The following is a 19,350-nucleotide window of genomic DNA, read 5'->3' on the forward strand; positions in this document are numbered from 1 at the left end:
GTGCTATTAATCTTTTTTTTTAATGCATCTTAGTGACGTCAGAGAGCAGCTGGTTTTGTCGCCTCAACTCTGGAGATGTTTCTGAGTTTTACATAGTTTAATCAAGTAAGAAACAGCATAGTTCGTTGTTGAGTAGGAAAAAATAAGCAACACGCTTTTCACCACGAAAATGTTTATTGGAGCAAACTCTGTGAGCCTCTTATTTTACTAAATTGATTGGCTTCATATTAGCTCCTAACATTAAGATTAAACAGGTGTTCTTGCAGCCCAGCGTGGATCTGTCTGTCTGCTCTCTTTGTGTCATCAGCTCATTCACTTTCTATTACACAGTGCACATCGTTCATCTTTGTTTATTTATTTATTGTTCTTTTTACAAAGTAACAAAAGCAAATTAGTAATATGATTACTTTTAAATAAAGTAATAGAGAGTAGTAATCTGATTATTTTTTTGTCAGAGTAATCAGATTACCGTACTTTTCAGACTTTAAGCCGCTACTTTTCCCCCACGCTTTGAACCCTGCGGTTCATAGAACGTTGTGGTCAATTTATAGATTTGACTGACTAATGGCCACCAGGGGGCACTCTAGCAAGAAGCGCAAGCATTTGACACACTGTAGAAGAAGACGTCAGTGGACAGTGGTCGCTGTAATTTCACACTTTAAAATGCTGTGTGTTTTATAACAATCAGACTCATATTCCTGAAGAAATGATTCTAATGAGAAAGTGAATCTAGACACAGCGAAATGCAAAGACACACGTGCGAGATACGGCCGTCTGCAGTTTAGAACCTGCCGCATTGAAATGAGACTTTATTGGCCAGACCTGACCTCTTCATGGGGTGGACTATATTTTTGTGTAAATATCTCATGTTACCTCAGTAAGTACAAGCGCAGGAGCAGAAGAACCAGATGTGAAGACACAGACACAGTGAAGGACACAAGGGACAATAGGGACAGCTGTGATGTGTTTTCTGTTTGTCAAACTTCAAAATTCTGTGTGTTTCATTACAATCTAACTCACATTCACGGAGAAATTAGTCTGATTAGGCAGACCGCAGGTGTGCCGCGAGACCCCCGGTTCAAAAGACAACCGGCATGTGGAAACATCTCATGTTACAACATGGGCGACTTATAGACAGGTGCGGCCTGTATATGAACAATTTCTTGTTTCTTTGTAAATTTCGATGGAGCAGCTTTTATTCAGGAGCGCTCTATAGCCCGTAGCCCGTTTACAAAATAATCTGACCAACACTGTTTACAAGTAAACTACTGCAATAATAATTAGTTACAGCCGTGTTAATTTGCACGTATCCTTTATGTAACGTTTGCTGGTGGAAGGTTCGTCACCAGTTTGGAGCTGTTAAGGCTTTGCACTGGATAATCCTCAATATAAATGCAAGACGAATAGCTTTAATGCCACATCGAGGAATATTCCAGGCAAAAACATCTGAAGCTGATTCTGATTCTGAAGTAAACAAACAGGTAGCAGACACACACCAGAAAAGTTACATAGTAGTGCACCTTTAAACAGCAAGATTTGGAACTACATTGCCATATGGCAACTTAATGACCATTTGGAGAACAGTTGAGCCCATTTCTCGATGTGTCTTTCTTCTGATACATGCATTGGGGAGTCACTATAGTTGAAATACTCACCTATGCTCCAGCTTCTTGCGGTTGACGCACACAGCTCTCTGGTAGCCCTGGGCGATACACACCTTGTGCCGGCTGCACTTAACCTTCTGACAGGGGTCCTTGGTTGTGTCTACATCTGGGAGAAACACAGGAAATTAGAAGTATGCTCTGAAAACCCCCAGAGCTTTTTACTTCCAGTACCAACTTTCTGTTATCACAAACTCCTGACTGACAGAGCGAAAGGTGCTGATTTTACATTTACAGACGGAGCGAATGGACGAGTGGAGCTGAAGGTGCACTGAGGATAAAGTTCAAAATGTACGTATTGTTTGCAATCTTTTTTACTGTGGGTTGATATAATCCCTCATTTGGAAAAAAGTGTGGAAAAGGCCGATTTCAAAGGCATCTGGAGGCAGTTTTTTTAAATCATGAGAAATAGGAAACATTTCTTCTAAAAAAGTGTCCACATGACAACCACTGAAGCCATTCTAGTTAGTTAGTTAATTATTACAGTTATTGTTTTTAAATATAGTGTTCCCTGACAGTTTTGACCTCAGTCTTCTTCAGAGCGTCACGTGATGTTGCTGTGACGTGTCTTGTCAGCTGATTTACACAGGTTTTGTGTTTCTACTGGTAGAGCCAGGATGACAGGCCCAATCTGCGGCCCAACTTGAGGCGTGTGACAATAAAAAGGCCTGTCCTGGTTTATTGTCCAGATCGCACGTTTCCATATTTCCAGCGGGAATGTATGTTATGTCCCGATAAAGTTTGCTCCATTCCTGACGTCCTGCCTCTACCGGTAGGAAGAACACGGACTAAAACATTTTGAAATCGGCTGACAAGACACGTCAAGGCAACATTGTGAGACCAATTTGAAGAAGAATGAAAAACAAACAAACTCTGGTCTGGAAAAAAGAACTGTTTAATGCAAGTGCCAAATGAAAGAAAACAAGACTTTCAATCAAGTGTTGCCAAAAATGCACATAGCAACGAGCTGGCCTGGTTCTCACTTGGCGAAGAGCAAACTCTGTCTTCTGCTGTCACTCCAAGGAGAGAAGCAATTCAGACGAGGCTAAAAACAGCTGCCATCTCAAATGTGGTGATGCATCTTATACAAGTCACACAGGTACAACGTTTGATTGAGTGGGTTTGGGTGGGTACTTGCACTGACCCCTTTTTCAAAACAAAAGCAGCATCAAACGCCTTGTCCATTTGATCCAACAGTACGGTGATGAACCGCTCTTCACGCTACATACTGGGACAAATCTTTCTGCAGCCGTGCTTTGAGGCTACAAGGCTCACTCACCTCCGCCTCCATCCATCACACTGTGGGCTAGCCGCTAATGCTAGCCCAGGTGTCATGGCCCCGCACGCACTCATATGTCACAGCTGTCGGTTTGAGGCCCCCTGGAGGTCACACTCTATTTTCTTCAACTCGCAGCCTCCATTCACCTCTATTCTCCATTTTCTATTGATCTTATCTTACATTTTAAAATTATTGTGTAAGAATTCCATCAACAAAAAAATCCGATTTTAGATAATGCCATACGTGTGTCAGTATGTACACCGGAATTGAGCATGTTCAATGATAATGCTTTTATTTGTTTGTACTGTATTGTTTTTTTCCCCATCTTGTACAAATTGTGCTCTAAAAATTATTACAATTTTGTATAAAACATTTTTAATATTACAAAATTTAGAAATGGTTTGAAAATAATATAAATCAGTTATAATCAGTTGTTGGGTTCAGGAGCATAAGAGGAAACAAGGGTTATGGGGGTAAGGGAATATTAAACAATTTCGGTAATTTTAGGCAATGTGAATGCAAGATTTAAATTCAGATTTTGTCTATTTTTGTTCATGTTGTCGACATTTGTGACAACTATGAAATTCCAGTATATCTTCTGTCAATCATAACACAACGATTTACCCTGTGACATTCTTTTCTTGCAGAGACTAAATCACCCGGTTATATCCCGTCTTACTGCATTGTAATTTGGGCTTAAATCGGCTCTCGTGTCCCCGCTGGTGTTGGCTTAGGACACAAGTATTAATGCTGCTGCCTCCATGCCTCTATCTGCCACAGGAGTACAGAGGCAGAGAGGCAGATATCTGATTTGAGAAGCAAATCTGAAACAATACAGCGGCCTGTCATGGTTGAGCCCGTGAGTGTGTAACACGGCTGAGGAGGAACCATGTCCTCCATCATGTTGGACAGCAGCAGCAGCAGCAGCAGCAGCAGCAGCAGCAGCAGCAGCAGCAGCAGCACGCAGCAGCAGCAGCAGCAGCAGCACGCAGCAGCAGCAGCAGCACCAGCACGCAGCAGCAGCAGCAGCAGCAACAGCAGCACGCAGCAGCAGCAGCAGCACCAGCACGCAGCAGCAGCAGCAGCAGCAACAGCAGCACGCAGCAGCAGCACGCAGCAGCAGCAGCAGCAGCAGCAGCAGCAGCAGCAGCAGCAACAGCAGCACGCAGCAGCAGCACGCAGCAGCAGCAGCAGCAGCAGCAGCAACAGCAGCACGCAGCAGCAGCACGCAGCAGCAGCACGCAGCAGCAGCAGCAGCAGCAGCAGCACGCAGCAGCAGCAGCAGCAGCAGCAACAGCAGCACGCAGCAGCAGCAGCAGCAGCAGCAGCAGCAGCACGCAGCAGCAGCAGCAGCAGCAGCAGCAGCAGCAGCAGCAGCACGCAGCAGCAGCAGCAGCAGCAGCACGCAGCAGCAGCAGCAGCACCAGCACGCAGCAGCAGCAGCAGCAGCAACAGCAGCACGCAGCAGCAGCAGCAGCACCAGCACGCAGCAGCAGCAGCAGCAGCAACAGCAGCAGCAGCAACAGCACGCAGCAGCAGCAGCAGCAGCAGCAGCAGCAGCAGCAACAGCAGCACGCAGCAGCAGCACGCAGCAGCAGCAGCAGCAGCAGCAGCAGCAGCAGCACGCAGCAGCAGCACGCAGCAGCAGCAGCAGCAGCAGCAGCAGCAGCAGCAGCAGCAGCAGCAGCAACAGCAGCACGCAGCAGCAGCACGCAGCAGCAGCAGCAGCAGCAGCAGCAGCAGCAGCACGCAGCAGCAGCACGCAGCAGCAGCAGCAGCAGCAGCAGCACGCAGCAGCAGCAGCAGCAGCAGCAACAGCAGCACGCAGCAGCAGCAGCAGCAGCAGCAGCAGCAGCAGCAGCACGCAGCAGCAGCAGCAGCAGCAGCAGCAACAGCAGCACGCAGCAGCAGCAGCAGCAGCAGCAGCAGCAGCAGCACGCAGCAGCAGCAGCAGCACGCAGCAGCAGCAGCAGCAGCAGCAGCAACAGCAGCACGCAGCAGCAGCAGCAGCAGCAGCAGCAGCAGCAGCAGCACGCAGCAGCAGCAGCAGCAGCAGCAGCAGCAGCAGCACGCAGCAGCAGCAGCAGCAGCAGCAGCAGCAACAGCAGCACGCAGCAGCAGCACGCAGCAGCAGCAGCAGCAGCAGCAGCAGCAGCAACAGCAGCACGCAGCAGCAGCACGCAGCAGCAGCAGCAGCAGCAACAGCAGCACGCAGCAGCAGCACGCAGCAGCAGCACGCAGCAGCAGCAGCACGCAGCAGCAGCAGCAGCAGCAGCAACAGCAGCACGCAGCAGCAGCAGCAGCAGCAGCAGCAGCAGCAGCACGCAGCAGCAGCAGCAGCAGCAGCAACAGCAGCACGCAGCAGCAGCAGCAGCAGCAGCAGCAGCAGCAGCACGCAGCAGCAGCAGCAGCAGCAGCAGCAGCAGCAGCAGCAGCAGCACGCAGCAGCAGCAGCAGCAGCAGCAGCAGCACGCAGCAGCAGCAGCAGCAGCAGCAGCCTCGGTCTCAGTTAACACTATAATACACAGACTGATACAGTGTTACGCTGTAGATGCACTAGTTAGTTCAGGACTAAATGTTCTTAAAGTCAATTTTTCCAACTAGTGGGGAATATTGAGAAAAATTAACACATCAATATTTTGGGGATTATTACGATGATGATATTCAGACAATATTCCAGTTCTATTTTCAGCAAACTATTGATTCCCACCCCTAGTGTCGTCTTACAGTTTTATATACTGTAGATACATCTTATAGTGTGAGATCCATAAATCACATAAGATGAAAGTGGACACTAGGCCTAAATCTCATGGTTGATGTTCATATACTGTATCGCACAAGAACTGTAGAAATGACCTCAAAAGTACAAAAAACGCACTTTTATCCCCATGTGTCAAATTGACAAACTATGAGTGGAATCTAGGCCTGGGCCATATCTCTTAGTTCATGATAAATCAATGTTTGGAATATATTGCAATATTATTTCCTCACAGTTGCAAAGTAAGGCAGACGCTAGCAGATGTATGAACACTGACTGTGGAGGCTCTGCAGAGACTAAAAACACTCACTGGAAACATTGGAAAACGCTTTTAACCATCCAAATATCCTTTAAATTAAAAAGTATAGCAAGTACAGATGCCACAATGAAGTTATTTGTCCAATGTAAAAATATATTATCACAAAATGTTCTTTTTTATATCATGATGAAACCATATCGCCCTGACCATGTAGCATCCATGCTAATCCTCGCTGGCATAATATCACACCAGTTTATATTGAATCCTTCTCAGACCAAACAGTAGTAGACTTCTTATAAATAAAAGTTATTATTATTATTATTATTATTATTAGTATCCAACCTGTTCAACAATGTTTGAATACACTTCTCCAACACACATGTGATGTCAAATTATAAACACTATGATCTTTAAATACTATTACACTGCAAAAACACTCGGGTGAACTCATCGAGCAGATCATGCATGATTCAGTCCCTACAGGACGTAATATGATGCCAAAGCACGCTATGAACACGGTATCAACACGCTATGAACATGCTATAAACATGGTATCAACACGCTATGAACATGCTATGAACACGCTATGAACACGGTATGAACACGCTATGAACACGGTATCAACACGCTCTGAACATGCTATGAACATGGTATCAACACGCTATGAACATGCTATGAACACGGTATCAACACGCTATGAACACACTATGAACATGCTATGAACATGCTATGGACACGGTATGGACATGTTATCAACACGCTATGAACACGCTATGAACACGCTATCAACACGCTATGAACACACTATGAACATGCTATGAACGCGGTATGAACATGGTATCAACACGCTATGAACACGGCATGAACATGGTATCAATATGCTATGAACACACTATGAACACGGTATGAACACGCTATGAACATGCTATGAACACACTATCAACACGCTATGAACACGCTATGAACATGCTATGAACACGGTATGAACATGGTATCAACACGCTATGAACACGGTATGAACATGGTATCAACATGCTATGAACACGGTGTGAACACGCTATTAACACGCTATGAACATGCTATGAACACGGTATCAACACGGTATGAACATGGTATCAACATGCTATGAACACGCTATGAACAAGGTAAGAACATGCTATGAACACGGTATGAACATGCTATGAACATGGTATGAACATGCTATGAACAGGCTATAAACACGCTATGAACAAGTCCAGAAAAAGATTATGGCATTGGATGTTTTGGAGGGACTTATTTCTCTGTTCAAAACACAAAGCTTTTATTCTTAATTACATATTTTTTTTGTTTACTGTCTTTTAAATTTTGCCACAGACACATTATGTAGGAGTGAGTGATATTGACCAAAAGAGTGGCACTGGTGCTACCTATTTTGTTTGAACTGACTCGCACAAACGTAATGTAGCAGAAGAACATGTGCCATTTAAAACTATCATGATGAACCAAGGCCAATGACAATGTAATGATGCAACTGCCCATTTAATTGTATTAGAGTGTATTTGGAGCTCATTAAAAGTGATGTTTATCTCCCTCTGTTTCCCTTGCTCTTTATCTCCCTCAATATCTCGCTCCCTCGATATCTCTCTCTCACTCTCTTCTTCGCTCTCTCTATCCCTTTATTTCTCTCCCTCACTCTCACACGCTCTCTCTTACCCTTGTTCTCTCTATTCCTTTCTTTCTCACCCTTGCTCTCTCTATCACGCTCTTCCTTGTTCTCCCCTTTCTTTCTCTCCCTTGCTCTCTCTCCCTCACTCTTACACCTTGCTCTCTCTCCCTCACTTGCCCTTGCTCTCTCTATCCCTTTCTTTCTCACCCTCGTCCTCCCTCTCTTCCTTGTTCACATGAGACGCAGAGCGATGACAGTCTTCCGCTGCCCTTTCTGTCGCCAACTCTCTGACAACATTTCAGACCAAAAAATGAAAACATGTAGATGTGGAGTTCTATGCTGTGTAATAACCTATAAGCTATAGAACTCCACCCTCTCACACGGGGGGCACAGAGCCGGCACATCGGTTCAGGCTGCACAAAATTGCAGTCTATAACCCTGATATCTCAATCTTTTTAACAATGCATCAGAAACGTCCTGCAACATCCCTGTAAATAACTTAGTCGAGGTGAAACGTGAATGGACCATAAAACGTGCAAAAATATATCTTTATATCTTTGTTTGTGAGATTACACTAGCACATTTTTTATTGTTTCAATTATAGATTATACACCTGATTTTATAATTGTGCATATCTCCAAAACAACAATTGCAGTACAGTATTATAAATGTTTTGATACATCTCCCATCTCCATGCATATACATTGTATTGTGTGATTGAGAAAAGAACATAAGTTGCAGATTCCTGGCTGCTTCTTCTGTAACCGACAAAGAGCAATAAGGGGCTTATGGGAATAATGAGAATACAGTTCAGACAAAGTATTCACTGCCGTTTGAACCACTACAGCCGTTCAGCCAAATGAACAGAACATAAGCGGTGCATGTAATCCTTCCGTCTAATAGCCAAACATTAGTAAATAAATCTTGGAGCCGCTGGTGCGTCTACAATGCTGGCAGTGTTACGTGTTGTGAGCGCAGAAGCATACGGTGACTGCCGGAGCCTCATGTTAACTTAACAGGCTTCCGCGGATTAAAGCGCTGCCTGCCGATGATGACGTTACCATGGCAACAGGCTCTCGGCGGTCCGGGAATCATTTCTGGCACTGGCTGTGATTTGCAGCTCAATCTGTGGTATCTGCGAGTGGTGGAGCAGAACTGTCTGAGACCCCTGTCGAACAATCAAGTCAATCAATCGACACTTTGTTTTGCATTGTTTTCTGCGCGTTTACATTGTACTAGATTAGAGGTTTCCTAAACAGTGGGGTGCGAACAACTTCTGGTGGTCCTCAGGGGGCTTCAAGTTCAGATTAGGACGAGGGCATTTTTCTCTGTGGGTCAGTTTAGACAAATGCACTGCTACATTCATTTAGAAGAACCACTTAGTTCAGGAATAAATGTTCTTTTCTCGTGGGGGATGTTTGTTAATTGTTAATCCTGCTTTATGCTAATTAAATTATATTTCATTGTTGATGTGAAAAGCTGAAGAGTATCTGCCCTAGATCTAAAAAGCAAACAAAAAAACTACCTAAAAATCCTCTTTCTTTTTTGCAATACTTATCTCTTGCTTGCACTTTCATCTATGGTTTATACTTAAAGCTCACCCTACTTCCTTTTGGACTTTTGTGGAAGGGCTCTCATTTGGTATTAAACTAAAGCCGGCGGCGCTGAAGCTCTTCTAATTAGGCTCCTGGTGCTTTAAAGTAATCCAAATCAGATTGAGTGCGGTTTATTCCTGCAGATGGAGGCTAACAGAGGCAGGGCAACCTTCTCATCCACTATTTACACACTTCAATAAAGCCACTAATATGGTCAGCGCAAGCGCAGCCACTGGCTAACGCTAAACCGACACACATGGTTCGATTGTTATTGATAGTGCTGAATGGCCTAGAACTTAATGAAATGGCTTTTAATGGAGGAAAGTATTGCTTGGTTTGATAGTTACTGCTATAGTTTAATTATTTCCAATGGACCTTGTATACTCATCACATGCAAACAAACATTTCAGCACTGGTAAAAAGGATGTTGCTCAACCCTTCTTTGCAGTATATTTTGAGTAAATGCAGGGCTGCCAACGTTTCACCCAAAGTTAGATTTTGAGTATAGCCCATGTTCTCAGAAAGTAGTTCTAAAGGGTAAGAAAGTGCAGCATTTACAATAATTGACTTCAGTTATACACAGTCCATTGGAGGTAGTGACCTAATAAGAAATAAGGACTGACTCTAAGAATAGTTTGATTAACAAACAAGCAAAACAACTGATGCAAATCAGGCAGTGATGCATTTCACCATCACCACGTGGATAATCTGACTCACTAGAGCTCCTGTTACATTGGACCATCTGGACCCTCAAAACAAACAAGGGTTCTTCAGACCAGTACCAGGTTGGTGACTGGGTGAACCACCAATGATGCTGTATTTTTATTGTAATATATGTTGTTAATATGTTCAAAAACAGCTGTGATGAACTGATTCCCTCCAACAGAATTGTAATTTTAAATATTATATTGCATACAGGTATGTACCCTTTAAGTCATGATGCTGATATTGATATGATATTTTCTTATTCTTTAACATTTTTTAACAAATATGAAGAAACCCATTATAAAATTCTTGGTTTGAAGAACACGGTGAGGCGGTCACATCGACCTGGACAAACAGCCCTTCATCATCCAAATGAAAATAACTTGAACAGAGGCTTTCCATCAAGGCATCAAACATATCTGGTCTATAAAAGTACTTTTAAGGTCACTGTGACATTACATACCTCTAATATCAGGGAATCCAAGGCTCCAGAGAATCCAAAGTTAATTTAGGTAATGACATATTACTTTCAATGACACAATCACAGTATTAGTTATACATACACAAGCCATGGAGCAGATTGAACACAGAGGACGTCTGAAAGCGTTCTCCTTCACACTGTACACTTAACTCATCTCAAACTGTCCACTGAGATATCATTACGCAGCCTCACTTTGAAGGGTAATTACAAAAATGGATCCTCCGTGCCTCCCATTGGGGTCCAAAAAGCCTTAAAGTGTTTTGCTTGAACTTTTCCCAGACTCTCTTGCTCACAGGTCCCAAGTGGTGTATGGGCAAAATATATCTGGAGTGACGGTGAACAACACATGTGAAGGTGAGGAGGCCATAGACTGTTCAGAGGGATGTAAGACGCTACAGGGGCATGTGGGCTGACAGGAGATAAGGGGAAGAATACTCAAAGCGACTCAGTGCGACTCCCGAGTGAGAGACAAGTCTGATTTGGAGGAGGCGCCTGGGTCAGGAGGTGTAGGAGGGGTCAAGAGGTCAGCTAGAGACAGGATTCTGCAGTGCTATAATACTAAGGCTATTGACTAAATCTGGTGTATTGGGACTGGTTAGTCAATCGCTGATTACTTATCAGTGTTAGGAGGGGAAGGAAGGGGTCATTCTGCTTAAACGATAACCTACAGTAATATAACATCTGACCTGTAACTTGGCCTGGTGGTGTACCCTGCTTGTCTCCATGGAGATAAGCAGCTCTTGGGATAAAAATGAGGCTGCAGTGTTCTGTTTGAATCGAATTACTGTTTAGAGCGTTTTATTCTATGCAAAGTAGGAAGTGCGCAGCTGTATGCTAGGTTTTGTTAGCTTTATCGTGATAGCAAAACTGGCCCTGGCCTCAAAGAGTTGTGAAAAACACTGAAAAATTAGCAGTGAGAAATACATGAACTGAACGTATGCTGCATTATTTGTATTGGCCTTTAAACATGCTCTGTAGTACCTTTACTTTGGAATCTCATGTTTTAGAACGTAAAGATAATGTATCTACTGAGCAGTTGATCTACATTATTTTACATCTGTGAAGCGATCCTCATCTGGATTTGTGTTAGAAATGCAGCTACTGGCAGCAGAGGGGATTTCTACGGGGAAATACACAAAAGCTAGCTTGTCCCAACATGCTAATGTAAGCACACAGTTGTAGTCAGTGTGAGTTGAAGGCAGAAATGCTCAGAATGAGTTTGACATGATTTATGGACTTAAAAACAGCGCAGGAGACAACACAAATCTGTTTTGTGAGGCTAAGAGAAGGAGCGGAGCTAAAGAAGAGAGCAGATTACTCGAGTCTCTTCACTTGCTTCCTTTTGAGTTTATAATTAAATTCAAAAATCCTCCTCTGACATATAAACCATAAATGGCATGGCCCCCTTCTACCTCAAAGATCCAAACAGAGTACTTTGCTCTCAAAATGCTGGCCTTCTGGTGGTCCCAAGAGTCTCTAAAACCACAGTAGGAGGTCGAGCCTTCTGGTGGTCCCAAGAGTCTCTAAAACCACAGTAGGAGGTAGAGCCTTCTGGTGGTCCCAAGAGTCTCTAAAAGCACAGTAGGAGATAGAGCCTTCTGGTGGTCCCAAGAGTCTCTAAAAGCACAGTTGGAGGTCGAGCCTTCTGGTGGTCCCAAGAGTCTCTAAAAGCACAGTAGGAGATAGAGCCTTCTGGTGGTCCCAAGAGTCTCTAAAACCACAGTTGGAGGTCGAGCCTTCTGGTGGTCCCAAGAGTCTCTAAAACCACAGTTGGTGGTCGAGCCTTCTGGTGGTCCCAAGAGTCTCTAAAAGCACAGTAGGAGGTAGAGCCTTCTGGTGGTCCCAAGAGTCTCTAAAAGCACAGTAGGAGGTAGAGCCTTCTGGTGGTCCCAAGAGTCTCTAAAAGCACAGTAGGAGGTAGAGCCTTCTGGTGGTCCCAAGAGTCTCTAAAAGCACAGTAGGAGGTCGAGCGTTTAGCTCCCAAGCTCCTGTGTTATGGAATCAGCTCCTGTCCATTTTAAAGAGGCTGACACAGTCTCTTCATTTAACACCAGGTTTAAACCTTTCCTCTTTGAAATTGCTTATGACCAGGCCAGTTAGAAACAGAAATAAACACCTACAGTTTCTTAGCTACGCTGCCCTAGGAGCAACTCTGCTGGGTGAGGTAGGGTAACTTGAGCACTATCCTCTGGTTCCTCATATTTTCCAACAATAGCAAATATTTTAGTTCACCTGTAATGTGTTCATTGATGCTCACATGTTGTTCACTTCCCCTTGGGGAGCCATCCTTTATCCCTCAGTCTTGATTGGTTCTGCAAATGGACAATCATCAGTCCTGGACCATCTGAGCCTGTTCATCTGTGGGAGTCTCTCCTTCACTGTGGTTCTCCTCGAGGCTTCTACTTTTTCCCATTGTGTTTTTTAGGGAAGGGAGGAGGGATACGGGATGCTCTGGGATAGTTATCCATTTGCTTAATTCTTGTGAACATTGGTTAACCTGCTTCTCTAAAATTGACTTTTCAAACTTTCTTCTGTTAAAATCAACAATTTTGTTCAGTCTAATGATTTTGGGCTTTACAAAAATAAACTGAATTGAACAGAAAACAATATCACAATGAACTGAATGAATACATGACTCTGATTATTTGCCCATATGGGTCCTACTATAAGACTTCTTTTAAAAATGTGCGGGCCTAAAAATAATTCTTGAATACGTATTTAATGATATAGAAACAATGTTACTTCCTTTCAACTTCCAGACACCTTCCACTCCCACTGTCAACTCAGCATGCTTTTATCCATCCAGTCTTGTCTGCTATCGATGTGCATCCATTGATTGACCGGACAGTGTTCACCTTGCTTGCTAAGATAAGCTCCCTAAAAAGAAAAGTACATTACAACACGCTTAACAATCTCCGTTTCGGGCTGAAAACCCACCCATTCTGTACATTAGCACAATTAGCAGTTTGCGCATGGTCAAATTACAAGTGTTCTGTTGTTGTTTACAGTCCCAATAGTCGGATTGATGAATCGGGTGACGACATCGACTGCAAATTAGCCTGACCTCTGCATTCAGTGCGCGTGCTACTATGGTGCTGGAATTCAAATTGACTCAGTGCCAAAGCAGTGATGACAGTTAGGACTCTTTGTCTTGCTTTATGCGGCGCTATCATGAGTGTCTGGCTGCCCGAAGAAAAGACATCACAATGATTTAATAACGTCTCGTGGGTGCAAATCTACAACTTTTTTTATTCTGTTGCTTCATTACGTCGCTCATAAAAGCAGTCAGATTGGCGGAAAAAGATGGCACACTTATGTCAATGGGGAGAAATAGATGGATAAAGGGGCAGAAGCTGGGTGGAATAATAGTGGGATTCGGCAGATTGCCTGAGGGAGGAGAGGAGTGTGAGTTTAAAAAATGAACATGGAGCAGTCATTGAGGAGAACATTCCAAGCACAGAGTTTACATAACACGAACGTTTCGATATAGCTTTTCACAACTCAAGTAATGATTTTGACTCCAGTTCTAGCTTGGAACAATAGCTGGTTTAACGGTTGTAACAGAAACTGTAAATATGTAGAACGGATATAGTCTTGTTTTATTCTTTTCACCTTTGCATTGGTAAAAAAAGAAAGAAAAATGCTGCAGATTTCTTCAGTTCACGCCAGAGAGCAACTGCTGACTCCTACGTAGGGATGTTACAAAAGCAAATATTAGAGTTGCGATTATTGTGAGGTGATACAGTATATTATTCACATTATAGATGGGGATAGGTGATATACAAGTATCGGCGAATACTGGCCGATTTTGCCAATATTGGTATCGACCAATATTGAAATAATGGACAATATTCGGCACCAATAAGAGTAAAAATGGAACTAGAAGTTTGTATGTTTATGAAATAATGTCACAAATTATTGTATATCTTTTTTTAATTTTCGTGAAAAGTTCATTTGTGATCACGAGGGCTTTGCTATGGATCCGCGTATCATTATCAGCGACAGCAGCAAGCCAAATATTCGTATCGGCTCCAAAATATTAACATTTTATTGCACATTAAAGTAATCGTTGACTTCAATTTATATACATTTCAGATTAGTCAACTGATTTAAAACAATGTATGTATATTTTTGTTAATTAGGACAATTCAAATTGTGATTCGATGGCGATTTATCTTGCAGCCATTTTGTACAAACAACCAGAGAACCTAACAAAACCAAACTTTTAAATATAATACTATTTAAAGATAGCCCCTTGAGATTATTTTTTTGGCTTGAGGGGGAGGAGTTCCAGAATGCACCATTATAAGCAGTATTTTGTATGACTGCTGAGATACAAAGTGCTAAATTAACTGGTCTCCTACACTAATCTCCAAACCATTCCGCTATCGTATCGTTTTATGACATCTCCGAAAAGTCGTACACAAGCTGCTAGACATAAGAAATAATAGAATGTCAGCCCATGAAACAGAACAGCCCAAACCAGCCAAATGCTTTCGATATTATAGGAACACACCATGCTTGAAAAATAATTAATCTCTTGGAATTCAAATTCTGATTCTTCCTCTTCTGCAAAATATCTACATTTGAGAGAAGGATTATTATGCTTCTCCTTTCTATTTTTGATGCCATGTTGTTTTTAGCTTCTTTTGGCATAATAAGCCGCAGCAGGATGTACTTTGGCACGCTAATGGCTTTCCTTTGTACGCCTCCTTGTGAATCAACATAATCATTTAAGTTTGAATATTTAAAGTTGTCCTCCTCCAGCTATCTTTCTCAAACTACACTTGTCCTGTTCGTTTGCATGCCTCTAATCTCTGACATTGAAAACCATAATTATCTGTTCATTGAAGACTCTGGGAAACTGCGTTAATGGACTGCGCCGCTGAGATGACTTCATTTAGGCTCGGGTGCTGGAGGACGAGACTTCAGTGTCACGACTTCATCTGGCACAGGCTCAATTAAAGTCCGCTTCACAGCAGGAGTCTCACATACGGCTCCAGCGTGTAGGTGCTATTAAGATATAAGCACAGTATCTAACCACTGTGTCTTTTAATCATACTAATTCTGTAAAAGGGATCGAACAAATGGCAAAAATATATATATATTCTATATATATTACTAGTTCCTTAGCTTTCAGTATTATCAGAATTCATGTGCATAATGTGTTTGGCCTCGTCTTCTCCTGAGATTGAGGAATTGGTGGGAAAAAGTAAACAGCGTATAGCAGATTGTCACAGGGTTGCCACAGTTCATACAACATTGAAAATTACATTATGCAGTGAGAATTAACTCATAATTTGCTATGCTTGTGTGCTTGGGGCAGCCAAATGAGTGTTGATAAAATGAAGATTTGTATTGTAATGTATTGCACATATTGCATAGAAATAACAATTTTGGATATTTCTTATGCAAATATTATACCTATATAATTGGGTAAACTGGCTCTTGCACAATATGTCAAATCCTTCAGTTAAGGTGATCTTGACCAAGCCTAACTTGGAGATGGGTCCACTGTGGCACCCACTGCTCCTCACAGGTTGCCACCGTGGCATTGAAGGATGGGCCAAATGCAGAACATACATTTCCCCTACAGGGGCAATAAAGTATAGCGTAAAAGACAACTATTATGCATTATTTGTATTTAAGTCTTCAAACATGCTCTTGAGTTTAGTTTGACAGTTCATGTTTAAAACAAAACAAAAAATGTTAATAGCAAACAAAATGACATTTGGATCTGGGCTGTTTACCCTGGGACTACCTGAGTTTTTGTACCCTCTATTGGCTGCAGAGGGAACTACGCACAGTTTAAGATAAACATTTCAAGTTGGCCTGGTACTGATCGTGATCATGAGGAGAAATTCACAGAATGAGTTTGGCAATGATTTATGGACTTAAAAAACAGCAGAGAAGATTCTCAGAGCCACGTCACAGAGAAAACGTCAGTTATCAAGCGGGAATGAAGCTTGATGCTACTCAAGGTATGTTTTTGAAGAGTGGAAAAATGTTAGAACATTGTTAAAAGCTCAAAAAAGAACATTCTGCACAATAAACGTCCTTTAATCCTTAACATACATGAAACGTGCTAATTTCCATCAATTGTCACTTTTTCACAGTCACCAACACACTCTCATTCCTACACTAGTGTCCATAGACAGTAACTGGAGACGAGGCCGTGCAGTATCTTGCTCTAGGACACAACAATGGCATACACTGGTCCGAAATTGGGTTCAAACCGATGACCTTCAGGTTGGCTGGATGCCCACCACCTCTCAATTAACCAAGAGAAGCTGTTCTGAAGAGGTCAGATTGCAGATGCCACTTATACTGCTGCAGGTAGGCAAAACAATGGCAATCAGTCAAAGTCAAATTTTAAACAAGCAACTATCTGGACCAATAATTCAAACCATATCACATCAACGTTAAAAAAAAACTAGCTCAACCTAGAAGAACTGCATTGCTTTGTCCAACCGTTATTGGAGTTTAACTATTAATCAGCAGCTTAATACTGACAATAACTGAACTAATGATTAAATTGTTCAATCTGCACGTAAACACTAAGAGTTAATTAAGGCTGAGTTGACAGCAGAAGAAGCCCTCTCCCATTAGAGTGCAGCGAGGGAGAGTAAAGAAAAAACAGGGAACATGAAGCGGAGAGCCGGCGGCGTGTGGAAGTCGGGCCAACGTTAGCATGTCCTGCGGGAGCCGCATCGGACGCACTCGAGCAGATAAAGCAGAGCGCTAACATCTCTCAACCTTTTCACTGCGGGCTGGCTACAAGTGTGGACACGGAGCAGCTGACCTCGGAATACAAACAGAACAAACATGCTGTTGTCTAATGCAGTGGACCAGCGCTGTCAAGGGATCAAGGTTCAAACACCGGCCAGGGAGAACTGTGCGCGGACCGAGAAACATTATGACATCACGCTGAGCTAAAAGAAGGAACGGAAGGAGGACATTGTTTCTATGGACTTTAAACTGTTGTGGTGCACTGTCTACCACTAGAATAAAAAATAACACATAATTGAGCAATAAAACACCCGTAATTAAATACATTACCTTTTCCAAGCAAAGCAAACACCTCCATGAAGACGAGAATTTGGTGGATGAGGTTAAAAAATGCTTTCTGTATTGATACAGGTTTGCTAGATTGAACTGCAATATTTGGACACTCAAAGCCACTTTAATTTCTATTATTCATTCAGGTCTACACAATGCTAGTATTTTTAGTGCTGTCAATGTTTTTAGACAGATATATAGGGCATAATATTGGCCTATGCTGGAAACACACAAGCTCTATTTCTTATCAATATCATGCACATGTCTTTTGGTTTCTACAGACTTGTACTTCAAAGATTCCAACCTTTTACACTGGATTCAGAACCTTGCTCGGGGGGAACTTTGTGCAAGTGAGGATGGCGAATACAAATAAGGATGAGCATAGATCAAACTGACAGCTCAGGTTGGAAGACAGAAAGGCCAGAATGAGACGGTCTGGATGTGTAAAGAGGAGGTAAAGAAGCTGTAGTCTGAGCTATAGTGGCTTAGAGGAGGAACAAGGAGAAATGTGGTGACAGTATAGACAATTGAATAATAGAGGCAAAGGAGTTTAGAAAATCCAGCCCAACCCAGCCCGAACATGTCAATTATTCCCTGCATGTCTGGGCCCTCCCGGGGATACGTTAAACAAACCGGGCTTTTACCATTTGTGCGATTTTTTTGGGGCCGATTAAGCGTGATATAGCTTCATGTATGTGTTATAGTGCTCTACCTGCTTTCTACCACAAACTCTTGTCCTCAGGCGCTGGCCCACATTATCTCTCTTCCTCGCTCCTTTCTTTCCAGAGGGCATCTGGGTGCGTCATCTTCTCCTCCTCGCTCTGTGTATCAGCCACACACTTTGCCCATGCCTTCTCTCCTTCCGTCCCATATGCAGTATGGCCATTTCAGTTACTTGGGAGTTATACATGTTGTTTTCAGAGAATACAGTTGCTGTGCTCAGCTCAGTGTGCTGGGTCAGCTGTCAATCATCCGCAGAGATTGTATGAGGCAGGGGAGGAACGCCCTTTGCCCTGGACTCGAACTGCGCCTGACCCAACAACAGAGGGGGGAAATCTGGGCCTGTGCCTGGGCTCTATTACTAAATAAATTGAGGAATGGGTCTTATTTGTGCATAAGATAATTAGGGACACATCTGTTTTTCATCATTAGACTTATCATTGTGACAGGAAATGCTTTGTTCATTTGATAATGTTTCTTGACACAATAAAGCTCAAATTTCCCATTGGCATTTGACTGGCATTGAACTTTAATGAGCACAAAATGATATGTATGAGAGTAAACACATTGCCACGGATACTTACTGTCATTGGCTCCTTGGTTTTCATCCCAGGTACGCACATAATCATCCTGAAGAAACACAAAGGAAGAAAAACGATCAGAGTTAGCGCCAAATGAAGCTTTCCTTAAACTCACAGTGCAGCAATAGGACTCTCTTTGTCATCCAGTCGAGAAGAAGCCAGCCACTTTACATCATAATTGCACACTGATTACAATATGTACATTAGTGCTGCAGAATGATAATGAGCACGAGCAGACGGTAAAGGAGCAGCGCTGTACGTCTTCATGGAGATGAGCCGAGTGGACTGCGCAGCGCGTGAATGTGTCAGGGGGCGAGATGCTGTTTTCAGTGCACTGCCTCTTTTTACATTTAATTACAACATTTATCACCCTAATTAAAATGGCGGAGTTGAAAGACAAACACGTGGAGGGCGGAGGGGAGACGGACAGAGGAGTGGAGATGAAACCGCAGAGTAATACCACATTCGCATGAGTCCATTGCATAGTTGAATCATTTTGGTGGATATAATGACATGGTTATCCAAAATCATCCTCATAGATAACGTTTGGTGGTTGTGTGTGACAGTTTATGTACGATGGTCCGGTTTGTGAACTTGTGATCTAGAG

The 19,350-nt window shown here is 42.9% G+C and overlaps 1 protein-coding gene across 1 annotated transcript in view; it reads right to left on the minus strand.

Moving 5' to 3' along the window:
- spock2 (SPARC (osteonectin), cwcv and kazal like domains proteoglycan 2) overlaps positions 1 to 19,350 on the minus strand; it is a 70,519-nt gene that overhangs the window by 20,725 nt on the left and 30,444 nt on the right. Inside the window, exons 2-3 of the mRNA XM_072436647.1 lie at positions 18,747 to 18,792; positions 1,656 to 1,770 (exon numbers count right to left, since the gene is read on the minus strand). Coding sequence (XP_072292748.1) covers positions 1,656 to 1,770; positions 18,747 to 18,792 — 161 coding nt within the window. The remainder of the gene's footprint in view (positions 1 to 1,655; positions 1,771 to 18,746; positions 18,793 to 19,350) is intronic.

Source organism: Eucyclogobius newberryi, unplaced genomic scaffold, assembly GCF_026437365.1.
Source record: "Eucyclogobius newberryi isolate DKJ021-1_F unplaced genomic scaffold, fEucNew1.0.hap1 SCAF_8, whole genome shotgun sequence".
Lineage (NCBI taxonomy): Eukaryota > Metazoa > Chordata > Actinopteri > Gobiiformes > Gobiidae > Eucyclogobius > Eucyclogobius newberryi.